This window comes from Sparus aurata, chromosome 5 (assembly GCF_900880675.1).
Source record: "Sparus aurata chromosome 5, fSpaAur1.1, whole genome shotgun sequence".
In the NCBI taxonomy this organism is placed as follows: Eukaryota; Metazoa; Chordata; class Actinopteri; order Spariformes; family Sparidae; genus Sparus; species Sparus aurata.
Window position 1 is genome coordinate 7,426,591 of NC_044191.1, and position 22,653 is coordinate 7,449,243.

Consider the following 22,653-nt stretch of genomic DNA (forward strand, 5'->3'; position numbering starts at 1 on the left):
GGGCTCCATTCACTGCTGACTGTTGACATAACTGAGCTAATCTAAATGGCATCCCTAATTACACTCAAGGTAGTGCTCCTATTTGCTGAAGTATCTCACCTCCCCTCTTCCAAGATAATATTGTGTGCATTGCTGATTAACAATCTGATCCACACCGCAGCAACAGTTAACATAATGTGAACATTTCTCTGCTTGATGGAAAATAATAACACAAAAAAACCCAATCAGCCAACACCACTGTGATGATAATAAGGCTCACTGAGCAAAATGCAATTTTTCAGCCGACTGCCTTTGTTTGGGAAGTTTCAGAGATGATTATTATTTGTGCAATTATCTGAATAATAAAAAATATCCATTTCCAAAAAGAAAACATCTCACCCCATCCCACCTTCCCTGTAATTATCCTTCTTTGTATCCACACTCGTAAAGAGATGGAGAGCACATTTCATCCCAGTGCGCCAATCAGTATGCTTTTCCTGGAGGCTATGGAACAGAGGTTAACGAGACCTTAATTGGCATTTTCTTCAAAGCTCACAAAACTTTAAACTGTGGGGTGGCAGTTGGAAATGTCACATTACCATGTTGTCCAGCCATTTAATTTAAAAGCTCCTTCATACACTGGCCGTCATGTTGGGCTACTGTGTTCAAATAGACTAGATGAGAGTGTCAATGGCCACTGCCGGCATCCACCGACCAGCAGATTGTATTGTGGCTTGTGGGCAAACTGCGTTTCATAAAATACTCATTCACCACAAAGTTGACTATCCTTAGGATGAGAGAAATGACCTGCTGTGGGTAATAAAAGCTAACACACGCTCTTGACATTGTTGTGTATTTTTTAAATGTTATGAAAATACAATATACAGAGAAACAATACAATGCTTTGGAGACTGTTCGGTATATACATAACAGGTCGTCTGCCGTGTTAAGGAGGATGAGAATGAACCGGAAAGTTGTGCCTTTTGTTTCCTACAGCATGCAGAAATTTCTCTCGGCTTGCTTTGGCCTTTCCTCGACTCTTCCACAGAATAAGGACCTGGCATAGGAAATTAATACCCAAAATTTTACAAAAACTTCCAAAACCATTTAATGTGCACAGACATTCAGAACATCTATCTAGTCACGTTACTGTTCGTTTAAAAATCTACATGTCGTCTGACTATCACAGGTCTGCAGATCAGTCCTTACGATCCTTCTACCTAAACCCTGTAGTCATAAAATAATTATTAAAAGGTAATCATCTGATAAACAAATGAAAAAAAGAACCATCTGATGTCCTCGTTCATTGACGTATTGTATGTTAGTGATTCATCATTAGTCACTTCTGGAATCAAGACAATTCTCTTAAATGTAATGACCCTTTGGCAGTTTGAGATGATTCTCCTCCAATTTCACCAACAAGAGGTCCGGTTTCCATCCAGACCCACTTTCTTCTGAAAGGCATAAGGGTGAGTTTGTTACAAGGGCACACAGTACATTATGCCACCTCTTTTAAAGCACTGTCATTTAACCTTTCCATGTAATTGCGCAACTCCTTGGAATCTCCCAGCTCCACGTCTTGGCACACCCACTTAATGTCCTGGCTGTGGCCTCCAGTCAGTGTGTTCACAGTGGGGTAGTTACTGTCTGAGGGGATGGTGGTGAACGTGGAGAACTTGACTCGCTTCCTCTTGGTGGTCGGTGAGTCTCCTTTGCTGTCCTTGGGTATACAGCTTGTGTCCGCCGCCCGATGCACTTGGCCCTGCACGTTCTTCTGGGCTGAGCCTCCGTTCAGCAGGTGGCTGCCTTCCTCAAGTCCGCTGCTCGAGTCCATCATGGAGGTCTGCTCCTCCTGCTGGGGTGAAAGGCTGATTTGGCTCTCAAGCAGCTCTGCCTCGTTCCCCAGCCACACCCAATCGTGGGCATGGTTCATGCTCTCCTGGCCCTCGATTGAGAGCTCCTTATGGCGGTATTTCAGGGTATAGGAGATACAGTTGATGAGAAAGACCAGGATGGCAAGGCAGAAGACCCCCAGCAGGGCGTACATGCCGATCTCCAGGTCGGTGAGCCCACGAGCAGTCTGGATAAGGTCATCGTCCATGTTGCGGCCACGGGGCAGGTCCACTTGTGCAGGGAAGTCAGCGAAATCAATTGGCATATTCTGGCTACCGTCATCTGCAAGTTTACCCCCATTAGGTCTGCGCATTATTGCGCTTCTGGTGGTGGTGGCTCTCCTTAACACACCATCCTCCACGTCAGAGATGGAGCTGCCGTAGTAGTGGGTGTCAAGGCCGGTCCTGTCCTGGGAGGGGGAGAGCCTGCCTCTGTTCTCCATATCGTCCCCATCAGGACCGTAGTCGCTGTTCCCTCCCCTTGAGCTGTCACTATGACCAAACTTCACCCTGATGTTACAGTTCCCCGCTGCCAAGATGCTGCGGCGCTTAAACTTCTGGCAGACCTCGCAAACAGTCATTTCCACCCTGACCAGCAGGCCTTGGCCCTCTGCCTCCGTCACAATGACAGGCCATTTCCAAGAGGGGTTCTGCTGTACTGTCACTACCTCCTCATCTAGGGAGGTGGCTGTCAGGACAAAGAAGTCAGAATTAAACAGGTCCAGAGGAGCCGAGGAGCCGTCGCTGAACTGTAGCCAGGCGCTGATCAAGGCCTCCTGTGAAAACACACACACACAACAATATTTAGTGTGAAAATATGGTGAAAATTGAATGTACTAAGCCTTATTTGAAACAGATTGAAACTGATAACATTGTTTTTCAATATATAAACTCTATATTATAAGGCCTCCTGGAGTTGGAGCATCAACCAGGTGTTCTGTTAAGGGATTCTGTAATAACCTACTGCTTGCTGCCACTGGCTTTCACTATCTGGAGTGAAATTAATTGAAAAACTATTTGCATCTAAATTTCCTTTTTTCAAATAGATTTACAGAATATATGCAGCTTTCTAATTATGGGAGACATTGTGAGTGTAAAAAGTTCACAAAGTCACTTGGTTCTGCGAACTCAAAGGCTACTCTCGCTAAGCTAAGGGGGATACAGATTAAAAGATATGCGGAAAAGATCAAACAGTAACATTAAACATTGTTCATGTGAATAAGGATTTGCCATACAAAGCGGCTCAAGCCTTTCTCCTGCCGCAGTTTCGCAATTTGCTTTTTAATGTTGCGGAAAGACAAATCCCCAAAGGCGCACAAGTAGATCCATATAGCGGTCTGTCAGTGCTCCCTAATTACTGGCAACAGAGGACTTACAGTGCAGCGCTGCCTGCTTATCTTCACACTCTGCATGTGCAGATAGGGCAGATAAATGGCCTTACCAGTCCCTCCCTTTCTCACTTTGAGGAGGAGGACTGTAAAGGAGCAGTTCAGAGAACTTGTGAGAGGGCTTGATGGGCACATCAAAGATGACACAAAGAGAGCAGCCTTGGCAATTGAGACAGGAAGCAAAACATGATTTCGCCCGTAAGTCATATTTTGGAGCAGAAGCTGTGGTGTTGCTTTCGCATGTCCTCAGATTAAGCTTCAGTTTCTATTAGCTGCCCAAGGAAAGGCATTCTGTCACAGTTGGGTTTTCGAGCCTTGCAGTTAAGAGGGTTACTGATGGTGTGGTACAAACAAATAGACAAGAGTACATGAGCGTATGCATGTTCTCACTTGATCATAAAATTGCACATTCAAGGACCCTGGTGGTGTAAATGGAATCTGGAAGTTAGTCTTTTGTTTTGGAATGCAAAGTAGTCAAGGCTGCAACGTGAACATTTTTTTCTCTCAGTATGCATATGAAATTTTTCATTTCATTTTTTTTTTTTTTTGACTATCAAACCATCAAAGAATAATTAAATATGCTAAGAGATAATAATTACTGTTATAAAACAAATTAACATCATTCTCTGGCTTAATCAGACTGGGCTAAATAGCGTTTGGAAATAATTACTGGTCTTGTTTTTCAATCTATTCAGATCATAATCACCATCATTTCAGTAAAGGAGGATTTGTATGAGGTTGCTAAGGGAGACATGCATTGAAAAAAGCTCAATTCTTGATTATTTCATTTCAAAATTTACTTGAGTGTGTGTGTCACACACACACACACACACACACACACACACACACACACACACACACACACATACCTAACTAGCAATTATTATCACTCTAATTATCATCCTGCTGATTATCTTCTTAATGAATAGTATATCACCATTGCAAAGCAGTCCAACAATGGCAGTGTCTTAGACAAATTCAGCATCCTTTGAAACACCACTTTCCGCTTCAGAATTCCTTGTGCAAGGGAAAATACAAAATATATAATATCTACAGAAACCTGTTTGTCCTTGCTGCCAAAAAACACCTAAATCAGTAAGGAGAGCCACTTTTTGAAGTCAGCCCACTATCTCAGCCCACAGCACATGTTTTCTCTGCTTCAGTGTTATATGCTCCCTCTTTGCTGACCAGGATGGATCCCTGAGTAGTGATTGGCCTCTTACCTTGCCATGTGATAGAAGTCTGGCTGACTAGGAAAACCCTATAAGAGGGGGTAGGGCACTAGGCACTCTCTCTTGCTGATTATCTAACTTCAGTCCACCAGACAAGGGTTGCAGTCAGTCAGCCAGGAGGCTGTCTGAAGTATTATGTTTTTGATTTGTGTTTATCTGATGGGTGCGGTTGTCAAGTTTTCTTGGGTTAATTTCAATTAGGCTTTGTTGTTCTGTTGTATTAGGGTAGAGGGTTAGCCCCCAGTTCTGACGGCACTGTTGGGTTGGACTGGGTGGCTGCTCTTCTTTTGTTTATTTTGGCCAGCCCATCAGTTTGTTTGTTTTGTTTGATTATTTGCCGGTTTCTTGTGTTAGACCTCACTTGGAGGGGGTCGTAACATAAATTGAGGGCTTGTCCAAACTACTTGAAAAATTTAGTATTTTTCAATGTGGTTGTGACATCTGCTTGGTGGCTTTGAGGCAGTAGGCCTGTGTATATCTCAGTCCCTCCAGAAAAAGGCAATTATGCGATCACACAATTAAATGCATAATCAGCCAAAGTCTGCATATTTATGCGGGGGCTGCATTTTTTCAAATACGCCACACTTTTGCCGCATTAATTGCAGATTTCCGCAAAAAAGTCAAATATATCTTAGCAGAAATGTGAAAAATGTTGCGTTTACTTCACACAAGAACAGCCATTTTCCCCTGTTGCCATTGGAACATTATGAAGTGACGTAATTACGCGATGTGAACATCATCAAAAAGCTGCAAACCCCGTGATGAAGCCATGATGAAGCCCGCAAATCAGTCTCATTTTCCAACAAAAAAATCATACTAGTTTCAAAAACCTTACAGTTGTAAGTATATTAGTAGTATGTAAATTTACCTTACAGTAAGAGATTGCACTTTGTGCACTGGAAGCACTTATTTTAACAGAAGATGTCTGTTTTGTATAGCTACCTCTGTAAAACAGGAAGCACACATTTTATTTTTTTATATTTTATTTATCAATTTTTACAGAAGTTGTAGCATATTCCTTTTGTAAAGCTACAGAACTTCTTTGACTCATCAATGTTTTATAAGTTTGAGCCATGTGTTTATTAAGGTCTGAAATAAAACAAGCTGAGAACTTATTCCCAGCACGTTCTGTGATGTAGTATGCTTGCTTATCATAGGCAGTAATAAGAAATGACTCTTTATATTAAGGTAGTAGCCTAGTGAGAACAGGGTGTTCACTTTTTTATCAAACCGCAGTTTTTGCAAGTTCCCGCAATTTCATTGCATAAAATTGCATAAATATCCCGAATATTCCATCGCATTTTTTAAGAAAACGTGCCGCATAATCAAGGATTTTTGCCCGCAACAATCACAAAAAAAGTCTGCATTTTTCTGGAAGGACTGATATCTGGATGTTTTATGGTATTTTGTAGTTTTAGCCTTTTGGGTTTTTTTGCAGTGTTTTTTGCAGCTGAGTTGTGCTTAGACTTGGAATATACTGTGGAATTGAAATTGGCAATTTCTTGAGTCTCCTTCACTGGATGCATTTGACTGGTGCACTCAGGTCAATCTGGTGTTGATTGCTGATCATTATGAGGTAGCTGTTTCAAAACAAACAAAAAAAGCAGCCTACAAAAGCTGACTTGTACGATGCCCTAGTAGATAGAGGGATTTTGCCCCAGAGTACTCAAAGAAGTCAAGTCATTCTGAGGCAATAAGACTTTAGGAGTTTGAAGTTGAGTTGCAGCGTTTGGTTTTAAGAGAGGAGTTGGATTACATGGATGACATTGAGGCTAACAGGCTTGAACAGCAAACTAGCATTTGCTTGTGTGAGCTAGAGCTGGGTGTTACTACTCCTGCAAGGAGATCCGCTAACTTATAGCAGAAACATTTGCTTGGTTCCTGTTTTTAATGAGAAGGATGTTGATAATTATCTTATTGTGTCTGAGCGGGTGGCATCTACATTGAAGTGGCCAACAGAGATATGGACCTTTTTGTTACAATGTGCTCTGAGTGGGAAAGCACAGAAGGCTTACTCTTCTCTTCCAGCAGAGGCTAGTCTCGATTTTGACGAAGTAAAAGCTGCTGTACTCAGTGCATACGAGCTGGCACTAGAGGCGTACCATCAAAGGTTTCGTTGGTTAAAGAAGCAAGGGTATCAAACTTATGTTGAAGTGCTTGTGAAAAGGAGGCTCTTTTTGATTGCTGAAGTACATCCAGTAAGGTTAGGAATTTTGATCAGTTTAGACAGTTGATGTTGATGGAGTACTTAAAAAAATATCTACCAGAGAGTGTATCAACACATATGAATCAGCTGAAGGTTTCTGATATTTTTAAGGCAGCTGTCTTAGTGGATGAATATGTTCTTCCTCATGAGGCTGTTTTTGTTGATCGCCCTTTCAGTAAGGGGCCTGTTGAAAACCTTAATGGTACTAGGAGGAATAGTGCTAGAGGTATGGTTGTGAAGTCTGAATGTGGCAGAAGTGCTGGGTCCTGAGAACTTGAGGTTAAGGCTGAAAAGGATGAGTTGAGGGGAAAGGGTGAGGTGATGTGCTTCTACTGTAAGAAAAAGGGGCATATTGTGGCAAGTTGCCCGGTGTTGAACAAACTAAATACAAAGTCAATACTTTTGTGAATAAGTTGGATAAAACCTTGACTGTGAGGGCTGGAGAGTCTAAAGGGAAAGCTAGTGATCTTACAGATTTTAATCTGTTTATTTTGTATGGTTTTGTATTTGTTGCTTAGTAATGGTCGTAAGGTCCCTGTGAAAATGCTGCGGGACATTGCTGCCTTTCAGTCTTTTCTTTTGGAGGGAGTGTTGCCATATAGTAAGGTTTCTGCTTTTGGTTTTGACATTCCTGTGTTGGGGTTCGGCATGAATGACACAGGTGTGCCCCTACATAACATCTTCGTGGAGTCAGATCTGGTATCGGATGAATTAGCTGTGAGAGTCCGTCCTTAGTTCCTGATTAAGTGGGTTCTCTTTTTGATAGGGAATGATTTTGCTGGGGGAAAGGTGTTGGTTACGTCAGATATAACGCCAGTCTCGGGCTGGGCAGCCTCCAAATGATTTGGCGAAGAGGTTTCCTAAGGTCTTTGCAGCATGTGCTGTTACTCAAGCTATACAAAAAAGGGAATAAGGATGACATGGACTTTTATGTAAAAGAGATACAAGAAAATCGCTCTTGTTCCCCATGTGGTAAATGGACTCACATTTCTATAGCTTTTCCAGTCTACTGACCGCTCAAAGCCACTTTACATCAGGAGCAATTTGGGGTTCAGAATCTTGCTCAAGGACACTTCGACATGCAGCTAGGGGGAGCGAACCAGCGACCTTCTGATTACTAGATGATCCGCTCTACCTCCTGAGCTACAGCCGCCCCTATGTGATGCTGAGTGACACAAGTAAGAACAGATCATAAACATTTGCCCATGTCTCGTGAACAACTGATAGCTGATCAGCAGAATGATGTCATTCTGTTCCTTTTGTTTGAAGCTGCAGTAGATGGAGTGGAAGTTAAAACCTTGCCGCTGGGTTATTTTGCTAGCGATGGTTTGCTGATGCATAGATTGGACCCCACTGAGTGCCTCTGCAGCAGATGACTGGAGTGTGGTAACTCAGATTGTTGTCCCAGCACCATACCGGACTGGAATTTTGAAACTAGAACATGATGGTTCCCTTGCCGGTCACTTGGGAGTCAAGAAAACATAAGACTGGATTTTGTGACGTTTCTATTGGCCTTTTTTAAAGTGTGATGTGGTGCGATATTGTAAATCTTGTCACATTTGTCAGGTTGCTGGGAAGCCAAATCAAAGCATCCCTCCTGCTCCACTTTATACAATTCTGAACCATTTGAACAGGTTTTGGTTGACTGCGTGGATCCACCTCCACGTGTAAAGGCTGGTAACAAGTTTTTGCTGACAGTGATGTGTTTCCCCTGCGTAAGATTACCACGCAAGTGGTAGTTAAAGCGTTGACCATGTTCTTTTCATTATTATCTGAGAGCCAGGGTGCACTTGAACGTTTTCACCAGACATTGAAGACCATGATGCGCACTTATTGTTTGGAGTTTGAAAAGGACTGGGATGAGGGGGTTCACCTGCAGATGTTTGCCATTAGCGAAGTGGTATAGGAGTCTCTTTGTTTTAGTCTTGGTGTTTTTAGAGTTGGTGTTTGCTCATATATGTCCCATGTATGTGGTCCCTTGAAGCTCTTGAGGGAGAAGTGGCCGTGTGAAGGGACGGAACAAAATTTGCAACTTCAGGTTGGAACTGCGTCGATATAGCGAGTGGCAATATTAAGGTAGCACAGACCCAGATGAAAAGATAGTTTGACAGAGAGGCTAAAAGTAAAGAGTTTAAGCCTGGTGACAAAGTCCTGGTGTTGCAGCTGATTCCTGGTTCTAGCTTGCAGGCTCGCTATTGTGGACGCTATTTGGTTCAGCAGAAGGTCGGGGACTGAGACTACCTTGTGGCTACCCCAGATCGCAGACGCAGAACCCGCCTCTGTCACACTCACATGTTGCAAACATGCTGTGAGAGGGAGTGTGTTCAGTTGGAATGAAGTCCAGTTCAGAGACAAATGAGGCCTCTGTGAGACCTGGGCCACTGTCCGGTGTTAAAACTGTACCACCATCTGTTAGCCTGGTGGTAGGGAATGTCACAGAGGAGCTGTCCAGTGCTGAAGTGAGTGACGTGGGTCCCTGGGTGCACGTCCCTGAACTGCACTGCTCGGACTTGGCTGAGTTAATTGATTCTAACCAAATTTTGTTGATGCTGATGTTCCTTCTCAGACTAACCTGTTGAAGCACGATATTGATGTTGGTGATTAACAAACCATCAAACAGCATCCATGGTTTAAGGCTTCTCCTGGCTAATGTCTTGTTGCAGGCAAAGGACATGGAGACTATTCTGCCAACAGTGACCCGTCTCCACACAATGTCCCAAAACATCTTTACAGAAACCTAGAAGTCTACACAGATGAAGCATCTTAAAACCTCCCGTTCCTCTGTGACGGGCCCCTAACCGGTAATTGATGGGTCCATGGCGGGTCCTTGCTCAGAGTCCGTGAATGGAATGAGATCCCCCGCAATGACATAGTGAACACAGAGCCTAATCATAACACTCTTTAAGCACCATGTGTGCTAACCAGTTACAATGGTTTATCTATCTTCAAGCAGTTTATGAACTTTCATTTCGTTATGCAACCCTGTGTTATATTATAAGGGATGAATTAGCTTGTACCTTGTACTATGGTGTTGTGATACATTACATTAACCAACAATCTACTGTAGAAAGTTACACTAACCAATGATATATTGGAATACATTACAGTATCCTGACCTGTTTGAGGCTCTGCAGAATCTCCTGTGTGGTCGTGGTAGCCAGGATGGCTTTGTTGCTTCCTGGACTGAGCTGCAGGCTCATAGAGAGGCCGGTCACCAGCTGGACCCCCAACTCTGTGATGGTCACTTTTTCATCCACCACTGTGATAGTCTTCTCTGCCAGGATTGAGTCTGATAAAGGAGACAACACCTTGGAGGAAAAAGAAGACAATGAAGAAAAAGATAAAAGGGAAAGGATCAGCACTGCAATGCTGAAGGAATTTTAAAGGAAAAAGATGAAGAATTTTATTCCACAATACTACCCTCAAACACTTTATTGTCCAGCAATAACCTGTGACATTCAGGTATGTTTAATTACTGCTGTGCTACTCTACAGTAGTGGCTCAACCTATTGTGCAGCCTGTTCATGAAAGCTTTTTCATTTCCTGTTTAAACGCCCAGAGCTGGAGAGGTTTTCCCAGAAGAAATCAGCAGCGACAGCAACCAGAGCTGAACGGTGAACAAGAGCACTACCTATAGAAACTTCATCAACAGAAAATCCAAGCACAAGTTCCCCCGCTGGTCACACTGCTTGATTGACAAGTGATTTCTGGCAAGTGGAATGCATAAGCATCACATCAGTAAGCATTTAGCAGCAAAGATGTCACCAACATGGGAAAAAGCAGATTACCATTAAGGTTTAAGAAAGATTTAAGAAAACGCCTTTCCCAGTGTTTCATCTAACATAAAAGGCTCACAAACCCCTGTGCAATATGCAAAACTATACACAGAAACTACTTTTTATTTGATCTCTTAAATCAGGCTGTGTATATCAAATGACAACTTAGCTTGGCTGCCTTCCACCTGAATTATAGTCATGTTCCTGAAATAGTTTATTATATAGACCTATGGTAAAATGTTGTATTATAGAATAATGTACAGCACAGAAAAGTTGAGTAGAATCAACTACAATTACAACAGCTTGCTTAAAATGTGGAGTTTGTTGCTTGCTTGTAATTAGATATGATGGTCCTGAGACAACTTTAATAATGATGTGCAAAGAACAACACCAACACAACAATATCAGATAGAGCATAATTAAACAGTTTGCCTTTAATTTGGATGGGATGCCTCCAATTAATTTTAGCTAACCTGAGGGCTTGTTTACAACCTTACAACTGCCTGACTTTGTGTTGCCTCAACAGACCTCTCCTGAGTGACAACCTCAGCAATTAAATCCATGAATATGATTTTATTTTGATAGGATAGGAGTGATGGCCAAAACTAAGAAAATAAGATCCCAAATGCTACATATGAGATCATTTATGTAATGTCCCTTGAAAGCTAGCCCATGACCTACCTGGATTGTGGTCATCCCCATGTCAAGTCCCACCAGTATCCTCCTGTCCAGTAGCTGTGCAATCTGGGGGTCCTCTACCTTCAGGAAGTCCCACACCAGCTCTGTGATGTCTACCTGCCAATCAGTGCCCAGCATGAAGCTGGTCTGGCCTCGAGGATCAGCTGACTCTGCTACAAAATGGGTCAGGACTCTGACCATGGCGTGCTGATACTGCAGAGTGCAGCTTCGTCCACGTCTGTCTTCGTCATCCTCATCCTCACTATCCCGTGCAGACCTGGCAATGAAAAAAACAAAAAACAAATCATGTGAAAAATTGTCAGCACCTTGAATCTGTTTCAAGCTGCATGGCTGCGATCCACTGCTTTTTAAATATCTGAAATATCTCATTTAACTTGTCTTCTATTGGAATTATTGGATCAATTGCAATGACATTTTGAACATTCATGGTACCAATAGGATAAATCCTCATAACTTTGGTGATCCCCTCACTTTTTGTCATTGCCACCATGAGGTTGGCATTTGTGGTTTTGATTGAATTGCCTCAACCACTTTAATAACATCTCAAATAAATAAAATATCTGTAAAACGTTCACCATCAGCCTCTGCTGTACCTTCAGCTTTGTACTAATTTCCAAAAATGTACATGTCAACAGGCTAAATGAGATGGTGACCATAGTAAACATTCTACAGCTATATTTGCTTGTTAGCCCTATCAACTTTAGCTTTATGTTATAATGCTGAAATTAGCATTCAGAGTCACTAGAATGGCTGTGGGCTCTTAAGGATCATCTGCACCATAGATTTTGAAAAAAAAAATCTACGCAGTGAACCCAAAGAAGCCACCTTTTCAGTCTATGAGAACTTCTTGCCTGACAAATATGCCAAGAAAGTTTATTTTCCAGCTTTCAGGTTTACTTCCTGGTTGTGCAGCCCATTGACAATGTTCAATTGTGTTCTTCACAACAGTTTCCAACAGTTGTAAATATAAGACCTCATGAAAATTCATGATAGAGTTCTACATTTTTGCAGTTCAAGGTGTCCTGTCGACAGTTTTACCAAATTCTCTTTTATAATTGTGCTCTATGGAGAACGAAGGGAAATTTCTCCATGCAGTATTGTGACTGAGGTTGCATCTCCATTGTGTTCCGGCTCCGTTCCGGTTTTGCGTCATCTGGCTGAAGTTGCGAGACTTAGAAGTTCCCGCGATAATCACATAATCACCTGCGACCACAGTTATAGGTATGTATTATAACACTATAAGTGCTTGTATTTTTCTCCTATTATTTTTGTACTGGCATCTAAAAAGAGTGTTTTTTAAATTTTATTTCCCTGGATGTATGTTGTTGTTTTGCTGTGTGACTTCCTGTCTGTTCTTGCTGTGCCGTGCTCCGGCATCCGGTAGAAATAAAAGTCCTGAGTTTCTGCTCGTCAGAAGCAAGCAAGCACTGCGCAGTCCAGGTATGTCTGACCTGTTACTGCTGTACATCATTCAGAGAAACAAAAAGAAAGCCAGAAAGATATGGGTTCATGAAATTCTTCAATGATGAGGAGAAAAACAGTTATGAGAGATGTCGTCTTTTAAATAAATAAAAATAAAGATTTAGTTCAGTACATTTGTATGAGTCAACATCTGGTGTCCTGGCCATCAGTTAGTACTAGTATGTACATTTATTTGATGAGTATGAGCCTCACATAAGTTATAAGCATGTAATAAGTTGTAAATGTAATGCATTGTAATACCAGATAGATTTAGAATTTGGCTGTCAGTGTTTCTATCATTCATTTAATCATCCTGAAAGTGATCTAAACCATATTATTTGTCGTTGTCGCTGTCAGTGTAGTTGGGGTTTGGACTCCATCCACTATTCAAATTATTGTTATAGTTATCATTGCGGTGCACTGCCCTTTAGTAGATTGTCACTGGACGATTATCGCAGGCTGAAGAATTCACGGTAACTATATAATTGCGATAGCAGAACATTTGGAAGTGACGTTTTCAGACCAAGTCATCCTTAACTTTGTATATTTTGCATTTTTTTGATGTTGTTTTCTAATATGACAAAACCAACACAGAAAGTAACCAAAATGATTAAGAGTCAATCTATTATTTACAAGATATTATTATATACGTAGTATTAACATCAGTATTTCTTTCTTATATAACGGATTATTGTCAATACCAGTACATCATGAAACCACTCGTATGCTATTTTGATTAAGAACCAAATATATACTGTATAGATGAGAAAAGAAAACATCAGCAGTGCTTGGTCACTGCATTGATGTTTGTTTCGTGGCATTTTCGGCAGCGCTTCAATTAAACCGATCTCAGGTAAAATGTACACACACACAGCAGGTCTTTTCACGCGGAGATGTGTACCTGACAAAGCTCATGTAATGATGCCGTGTTGTTTATTGGACCACTAAGAGAGGATCAATCCAGTGCACGGCTATCATTTCTCTTTCTCAGTGTCTCTCCTTCACTATTTCGGAGCACACGGTCTGAATTGTGATATGCATACACCTCCTTACTGCTTTACTTAATAGCCTCGCTGATTGCTTTGCTGCTAGCAAATCTAATTTTATGACTGAAGGCAACAAATCAGCCAACACGGGCTCAGCTCTTTCTCAACAGGAAAATTGCTTTGAGTATGACAAACTCGGTTTAAATGGTTACAGTACAGCCTCGTAATCATTAGATTTGCCCATAATTGTTTTTTATTTTTTTGCTTTAACAAACAACTTTTCAAAACCAACAGATAAAGCACTCCGGTGTGTCGAGAGAGAAATGCGTGAACAGTTGAACTAGGAGACTTAATGCCTTCACAGCTCTTCAGTTCTACACAGGGGCACAGCGGGGACAGAATAGTGCTGTGTCAACAAATCTACTATTCATATACTGTACTGTAGATTTACACCCAACATCTATTCCTCTGTCTCTCCCTCATGCACACATACAAGCTAGAAAAGGTTGTGGTCATGATTAAGGGGAGAAGAAAATGAATTAATCTCTTAAACTGTTTTTCTTGTGATTATCTGCTCTGCTTGTCCCGTTCTGTCTGAATACCCTGAGAAATCTGACTGCACGCGAAGCCATGAAAATAAAGATGTTACGCTCTGGAGAAAAAAGCCGAGTGTACAGTGAGATTTGGAGTTAAAGGGCTTAAAAACCTCCGCTGGCAGGACCGATTTCACAGGCAACTGAGTGACAGACATTCACAGAGGAAATTATGCCTCTTTGATCACAAGAGAAAAGAGAATTCAGGATTCAACAAGGTTCAGAAGCAACAAGTGATTCAACATCCCAAATTCAAACGTATTTGTCAATGGGTTTTGGGCGCACTTTTGACTGAACTTTGTTGTCCAGATACAAACTTTTGTACTTTTCTTCAATTTGTAATAGAAATGTGTATCTTTGTCCTACAATGCTAAACACCCACCCACAGAAGATGTCACTTCACTGTTTTTCAGTTTATGCTAATAAGCACCAAATCCATCATGGCCTACCTATATGTTCTAGGAGGCATTTTTGAGAACGATGATCTGGACTTGTGTCTCCAATTTCAAGTCAGTCAGAAATGTTTTTCAACCAATGTCACTAATTCATAATACAAATCTCTGTCCCATACTACAGTATGCCAAATTTGCTGTTGATTGAGTCATATTTGATTTAGATTTGAATCATATTACAGTTTAAGATTATGCTAAGTAGCAAAACATTTGCACTAGGTTCCCATATAAATTATTATTATTCAAACCCTATTTTAAGCTGAAAGGTTTACTGTAGCTGCTAAGATAAAACATGTTACTGCCAAACCCCTCGGATAGACGTTTAAAGTGCAAATAACCTCTTTTGAAATCAATTTGGGATCTCAGGGCTTCTGTCAAATTCAGTGTAGTTTTGGGAGCAGACTACGAGGAGAGGAATGAATGGATATCAGTCAAGTGTCAACAGCTTCTGTATACCACACTTGGAAGGATGTCTATCGATCAGTTTGGAGATCTGCTGTCTGGTCTTCACATGGCACTGCTCGCTCGGTGCTTACACGCCTCCGAATCCTCCTACTTTGAAAGTTTTATTTTTTAATACTATTTTAGAAAACGCCTGTAACACCAGATTAAAATAGAAGATCAGCTGTGCCTCAGCAGTCCCTACATGACGCATTTAATGCATATTTATGAGTGATTACTCCTTCATGACTATTATGACATTTTCCACACAGATGTGAAACACTGCACTAAATTGTGAGGTTATTTCAGTCCCTCTGGTCTAGTTTCAGTTTTATGAAATGCATGGAGCTTTCTGTCCGGTTGGCCTTTGTCCACTATGGCTAATAAAAGGCCAACCTTCAAATTCACACATAAACAAAAGAACTACCAGCTGGATAAAGTCTAGCACTTGCTCACATTGTTTATCTGAGCCTAACAAGGAACTTGTGATCAAACATGAATTCTTCTTTTTAATTTCTGTTCCCATTTCATAAATCCATGTTCACTTTTGTCTCAGCACCCTCTCCTCTCATGTGTATAGAGGGGAGAACTACCTGCCCATCATTTCACTCACCATCTCCCAATTCATTTCAGTGGAAGTGATTAAAAGTTTTCCTCCGCTGACTGCTTTGGTTGAATCCTTTCAATCATACTGTGAGTGTTTTGAGCATAAACAGAATTTGTCATTTGACATTCACAGCTTACGTATCGACAGACGGCGCTGATGTACAGGAGTACATTCTAGCAAATTGACTGAATCAGCGTTTAAACAGTATATTTATGAAGATATTTACACATGCAGGTAGTCGTCAAGTGTAATGGATTCAGGAGTAAACAAGCTGATAGTGAGGTCCAACCATTTCATCTCCGGTGTAACTCTGGTCTGTCAGTGCTTATGCAGCAGCCATCGCCAAATCTAATCTAAGGTTAATCTAATAAACAAATCAAACTCAGCTCCGAGAACAGCCTGCTTCACAAAGCAATTCTTCTTTCCGCTTCATTCACTTTCAAGCCCAGTCCTGACTTCAGAGAAGATGCTGCATATTAATGCGGTGTGTCATGCTTATTTTTCTTTGTGCCCTGTGGATCGTGTGCCGTATTTGTTTTGGTATTGAGCTGCATTCCATTTTCTGCAACAATAACAGGATGGAGGTCATTTGGACGGAAATAGGCAGCGCTGCTTCTGACAGTGGTTGATAGATTTTTCATTGTTTGAATCTCGTTGAAATTTCGTGCAAAGCGGCTTGTTGTACAGTAGAAAAACTCTCAGTCCACAAAGGTCTTTAGACAACAACATTAAACATAGAGTAATGAAAGGAAACTGCAAGAAATTTTCTTTAAAAACTAGATGGAAAACAGCATTCTCAATATCCATATCTTGAAAGACGTGTTAAAGGAGTGGCGCATGCCCGAGTGCTACGCCTACACTTAGGTTTGCTGTCTGCTGAGGCTTATCTTTTACATGTTTTCGACAGGGCTTAGGGAAGGACGAGGTGAGCCATACAGGCAGTGTCAATCCAAAACTGTGTGAGGAGTACTTTTGCAACTATCCCACTTACAAGCCTGATGTCTATTTATTTCTCATTCCTCTCCCCCCACAGTGTGGCCGCGACTTGCCGGCCTGGCTGATAGAGGAAGGTCCTGCCATTTGTTCCTTGTGTGCTTATGGAAAGTGGACCAATGCCCATTTTGGCCAACAGGCACAGTGCTACTTCACAAGGTCACGCCTGTTATCCCCTGATAAACAAAGACGGGTGGAAGACAGGAGGAAACAAAGCTCTGTGCAGCCCATCAGCTGCCATGCTGGTGTCAACAATGACAACACAACCCGGCTGTCCTCGCTGATAAAGGCATACCAGCAGCTGGATAGCAAGATTCTCGACAAGCCATGGCATTAGTCGAATGCTGTACCTCTGTCACTTAAAATAAGAGGGGCGCAGGGATAATTAGAGGAGCCACACTGCTGCGTGGGACAACTCCAAGTCCAATCTCAACGCTTTTCCGGAACTAATTACTGCAGGTAGGTGATAGCTGCCCCATCAATTGATGGATTTCTATAGTTGCAGAGCAGCACTACACAGCTTGGTTGGCAGAGGTGTTGCTGGTGATGAGCCCCCCGGGGGAAACTCTGACCTCCAGACAGCTCTAATAATGTTCTGTCCTACTGACGACTAAATGGCATGATGGGAGGCCACCTTAAGCCAGCGGTAATGACAAGCTGTATTGCACAGGTCAGCCATTTTGTTATCAGCCAAGAACTGTCAGGAGGACTGAAGTCAGGAAGAGACAGGTTGAGTGGTGTGCAGTCACACGTCTCATCATTATCTTATCTGAGGCTGCCGTGATTGAAATCGAATACATCACCTGGAGAAAAGGCTGTTCGTTACCCTTTAACATCAGGACAGCACTGCTGCAGAGGTGGACAAAGGGTCTGATCCTAAGCGTTTAGAGGAAAATCTACAAGAACAGCGATGTTGTTGGAGAATGAAACTTGGATCCGCTCAAATTAAAGTTGACCCTGATGCTTTTTTATTTTCTTAGGGTTATAACTAACACCTAATCCATTAATTGTTTAGTCCACATAATCTCCAAATAATGTGTAAACTGCTGGTCACAATTTCCCAAAGCCCAAAGCGATGCCATCTTCAAATTGCTTCTTTTGTCCATTAAACAGTTCAAAACCAAAAGGCTCTTCATTTACCATCATCAACGACAAAGAAAAGCAAAACATTCCAACATTTAAAAAGTTGATCCAACAGACGAATGAATGTGTCAATGTAGGGTTTTTTTTCTTCCAGGCAGAACAGTGCTGGCAGTTTGCTCGGGAGTGCTAGGTTCAAGTGCTTGCGCGCTGATAGAAAAAATGCTGCATGTTGGTTTTGACAGCTGCTCACGCTATGGTAACAGAGGGCTGACCAAACAAGCGTACAATAAGTAGGGCAATAAAAGCACAACACTCATGAGCAACATTCAGTGTAAAGATAATCTGCTCCCACAAAAGAGTTTTTGTCAGCTAAAGCTCAGGACAGACAGGCGCAGCCAGAACAAGCCTCTCCTCGATTTTCTGGATTAGCAGGGCAGGAGGCTACATCTGATCAAATATATGCTTGTTTGCTTAAAAACTTGCAGAGCGGTCTGAAAAATTACGCTGGGAGCAGCACTTTTCCTCTGGGTGGCCACATACGCTCGCTCCTTATTAGAAACAGTTGAAAAAGGATGCTGGTGCTCATAAAGATAACGCTACGTGGACACGGGGCCTGATTGATTGATTGATTAGGTAACAATTAGTAATAATGATAATAATAATAATAATAATAATAATAATAATGATAACTCTTAACAAACATAAAAACAATATTTTTAAGCCATTTGTTAAGCCTTGTAGAGGTTAATGAGAATCAATTGCAACTTTATAATGATGATCCAAATAACGTAAATGTAATCTACACAGAATTTAATAACCATTTACAAAGGGTTATGAACACAGTTTGCAATCTGACAGTAAAAAATGGTTGATAAATGTTTTATGAGTTATTTGACTGTTCGCTTTTAGTGAAATAACTATTAAATAAAGTTTAATGAACCATACATTTACCATTTTTTGATGATGTCAATCATAAAGTGTTACTATTGGTTATCTATAATGACCAGTGTAATGAACGATCATGAAATAAAATCATGAGCTTTGTATTGTTGATTGTATAAGTTGTCATCAGTAACCAGACATGGTGAGATCTGTAAAAAAATAGAACATTTTGCTACCTGGTTGCCTATTGTAAATCAAAAAATGGCTTTACCAAAAACATCCAGTCATTATAGATCCTGTAAGATTATGTTGACCCACAGTCCATTAAAGGAAGTGACAAAGACATTGTGATCAGTCGGTAAAAATCAGGAACTACCTGAGGACTGACTGTAGATCGTGGCAAGTTTCTTAAGTGTGGGACATTTATCTTTTATTTTGAAAGAGGAAGAGTCAGTCGTTCTTTCTACATTCTTAAATTGTCCTGGGGTCAAGATGTTGGATTTTCTTTTAATCGACACATTGATTAAGTCACTAATACAGTTCTACATTGGAGAAATTGAAATATCTATCTATTAAAACAAGAAAGCTGTGTGTGTGTGTGTGTGTGTGTGTGTGTGTGTGTGTATGTGTGTGTGTGTGTGCCTCAAATATCTCTGCAGATCAAGATCAGACTGGCCTGAGATTTTCAACATGGCAGCTGGTTGTGCAACCTTGGATTTGTTTGGACTACCAAAATACCATTAATAAATGATTTAATAAATGATTTACGAATTCCACCAGCATTGTCAACCATAGCCACCATAGCCACGCCCCCTGAATTTGTGCGCACTAAAGCCAATCACTGCAGAGCCAACCTCCACGCCCCACATCCTGTGTTCTGAGTCTCAAACGACCCACCTTACTTTGAGTGGAGATATAGGCGAGAAACACAACAATACTTGCACAGAACACTGGTATGCGAGAGAAAAACAGAAAATTGTCCAAGAATTAAAAGGCAGAATGCATGGATACAGCGCATCTGTCCATTTTCATAAGAGGCGTTGATGTAGCTGCCATGCATGGGACGACGATGGGCAGGAACATTTTTGATGCGGTGGAGAGGTTCGTGAGTAAAAAGAAATAAACCTGGGAAAAGTTGGTGGGGCTAACTACCGATGGAGCACCTGCAATGTGCGGAGGAAAAACGGGCTTGGTTGGACTAGTACTGCAAAAACCACTACATGTATATTCCATCCAAGTAGATATTTAAATACCCCCCAGATTACTTCTTTATTGTAAATAAACATTGGAACAAATGTGTTTGTGTGTATTTCTCTGGTTTCATCTCGTCCTGACAAATTCTAAGAAATGGTGACTTAGCTACAAGATGTGTCATCGTTGAGTCTGTCAAAGGCTCAAGAGACTTCTGATGTAGTCCCAGAGATTGAAAACTTAGAGAAGAGAGCAGAACTCACAGACACAATGCAGTGGACCTGACAGATGCGGTACTGTACCTCTGACTGGTGGCCGTGATGGGGACCCTCCACCCTTTGATCTGGCTCAGCTCTGTGTCTGACACCTCAATCTGGAGCGGGAGTCGAGGGATCCACACGTTGAGCTCCAGGTGAGCGCTCAGGTAGCCGTAGGTGAAGTTCACCATCATCTTCACCTTGCCCTTCATCTCTTTGCCATTCACGAAAATGTAGTCACACCTGTCTGACACCTGCATGGTGGGGATTAAGAGAGGCAGTATTTTAGTTGAGCTCTTCTGACGGTTGCACCAGATGACTACACAGTCAATTACAATGTGCAATATACTGTACAGCGCGCACTGTAGGCCAGGCCCTCGAGTTGATTATAAGGCTTTACACTCCTGAGCTCTCCTCCACTGATACAGTACTGCTGTAACTACTTTGAACAAGATGAAAGGTCCTCTATCTGCTCCACACTCAGGGTAAGAGAGAGGAGGGCAGCTAGGACGTCTTTGAACCTAAGGGAAAACAGGTCGTAGTCGGCTCTTCTATTATAGTTCTGCCTGTGGCTAAAAGAAGAACCAACAGATGGAATCTAGTTAGAGAAGAGAGGTTGTCTCTTGACGAAATGACCAAATCCAAAGCCATCTGTTTCATAAATTGCATTATAAAAGGAATGGGCGGGCCAATTTTGTGCCATTGAAGGACACAACTCTTTGTTGCGGACTGTCTTAGCATCGTTCTTTACTCGTACCAGCGTTTGATTAATACCCAGCATTCTGTCGCTCTCTCTTTAAAAACACATGAAACAGACACACACTCCACACTCACACACACAAAAAGCCACAGAGGATCTCAAGAGGAATATCCAGCTGACACACACACAATCTAAGGTAATTAATCAGTATGTCTTAAACAGAGATACCCTGTTTTGGGGCTCTTTGTCAATCCTATTGATCCCATCATATAGCAGACTACCATGGCTGGAACCAGATGGAATTAGATGGTCTGGGGAAATATCCTTTTTTTCCCCCTCCTTCCAAGTTGTTTCTCCACAGTGAGATAAAACCATAAACAGCCATTCATCACGAAGTCGCGGCAGGATATCCTCTGTGACCAGAAAACTTTGTGTGTGACAGATTCTATTGCTTTCGCATCACCTCTAGAGTAAAGCCAGCAGAGTTTATGTGGAAAATATTGGTTGGTTTGTTTAACTAAAAGCGGATATTTGGAGATTTGTTGCATTGATTTTACACTTTGCACTGTGGACTCTTCTCACAGAAGCAGTGTGTGGTTTGAGGTTTTGCTTCATCAGAGACCTTCCAGTTGAAGGCTGTTGTTTTTTCGTTGATCCATGTGGTGAGAACTGTTGCTTGAGAAACATAATTTAGGTTTGCTGCTACCTAAAGGGAATGTACTGTAAATGCTTTGGAAACACAACACCCCTAAGGTTTTCGCTCACTCCCTCACTAAATTTAAGAGCAACATAATGGATCTTCCTGCAGCTGTACAATGAATTCAGGCACCTACCGTCATTCGGACAGAACCACTTATCCCACTTTTAAAGTAAATCTGACATTTGGAATCTGGTTGCTTTCGTGTAAGGAAACACTATAATGATGCTGCATCTTTGTGAATATTTTTCCAATTTGCAAAGTAGAATAAACACATTTTGGATGTCTTTGAAAAGCATCTTGAGGCTCAGTTTATATTCCATTTAAAAGTGGAGGCTATGCAGCCAGTTGGCCTCGCCTGCCAATCTTAACAACTATTCCAAATAGGCATTTATTTTCTAACACCTGTCGTGTCATTGTAAGCTCCTGCTCCTGCTTGGTCAGTGCTGTGTTTGTCCCAAAAGGGGCAAAGTGGGAGGTTTACAGTTAATCATGTAGGCTGTTTTTCTATCATGGGTCCAGTTGCAGTAGTGGGTAGAGCTGCAGTGATACCGATATAAGATACTGAACTGTAACATATAAGAGTAATATTTCGTGTTTGTATCATGTTTAATGTCTGTCTGGATATAATATTTTGGGAAATTATTAAAAAAAAGCAAAAATTCTACATACGAGATGGTTATCGTAACATGAAAATCTCATAATGTGGCAACTCTACTCGTGGCAAATGTACTTGAATCCTTCTACAGAGACATCTATGCAAAAAGAGAAAAAGAAAGGAATCAAAAGCCATTCAATATGCAGAACGGCACCTTTAACAGTGATACGGTTTTTCTAACAAACATGTACGTGTATGAATATTTTAATACACAATTCATCAATGTGGAGCCAATTATAGATTTGCATTGTGTAATGTACATTAGTAACACAGTACTGTGTCACATAGAGCTGCAACTATTAATCGATTAGTTGTGAATTATTACATTAATTGCCAACCATTCTGAAAAAAGATACATGTGGTTTGACTAATTCTTAAGAAAAATAAGTTAAATTTCTCTGATTCCATTTGCTTACATGTGAATAATTTCTGGTCTCTTTCCTCCTCTCTGACAGAATATCTTTAGGTTGTGTACGAAAC

At 41.3% G+C, this 22,653-nt stretch overlaps 1 protein-coding gene across 2 annotated transcripts in view; it reads right to left on the reverse strand.

Annotated features, from left to right (window-relative positions):
* Positions 1–816: 816 nt before the first annotated feature.
* si:dkeyp-14d3.1 (transmembrane protein 132C) overlaps positions 817–22,653 on the reverse strand; it is a 179,862-nt gene continuing 158,025 nt past the window's right edge. For both annotated transcript variants that reach the window (XM_030418240.1, XM_030418241.1), the window contains 4 exons: positions 20,164–20,372; positions 11,155–11,428; positions 9,814–10,005; positions 817–2,647 (listed from right to left, as the gene is read on the reverse strand). In XM_030418240.1, coding sequence (XP_030274100.1) covers positions 1,478–2,647; positions 9,814–10,005; positions 11,155–11,428; positions 20,164–20,372 — 1,845 coding nt within the window. In that variant the 3' untranslated portion in view covers positions 817–1,477. The remainder of the gene's footprint in view (positions 2,648–9,813; positions 10,006–11,154; positions 11,429–20,163; positions 20,373–22,653) is intronic.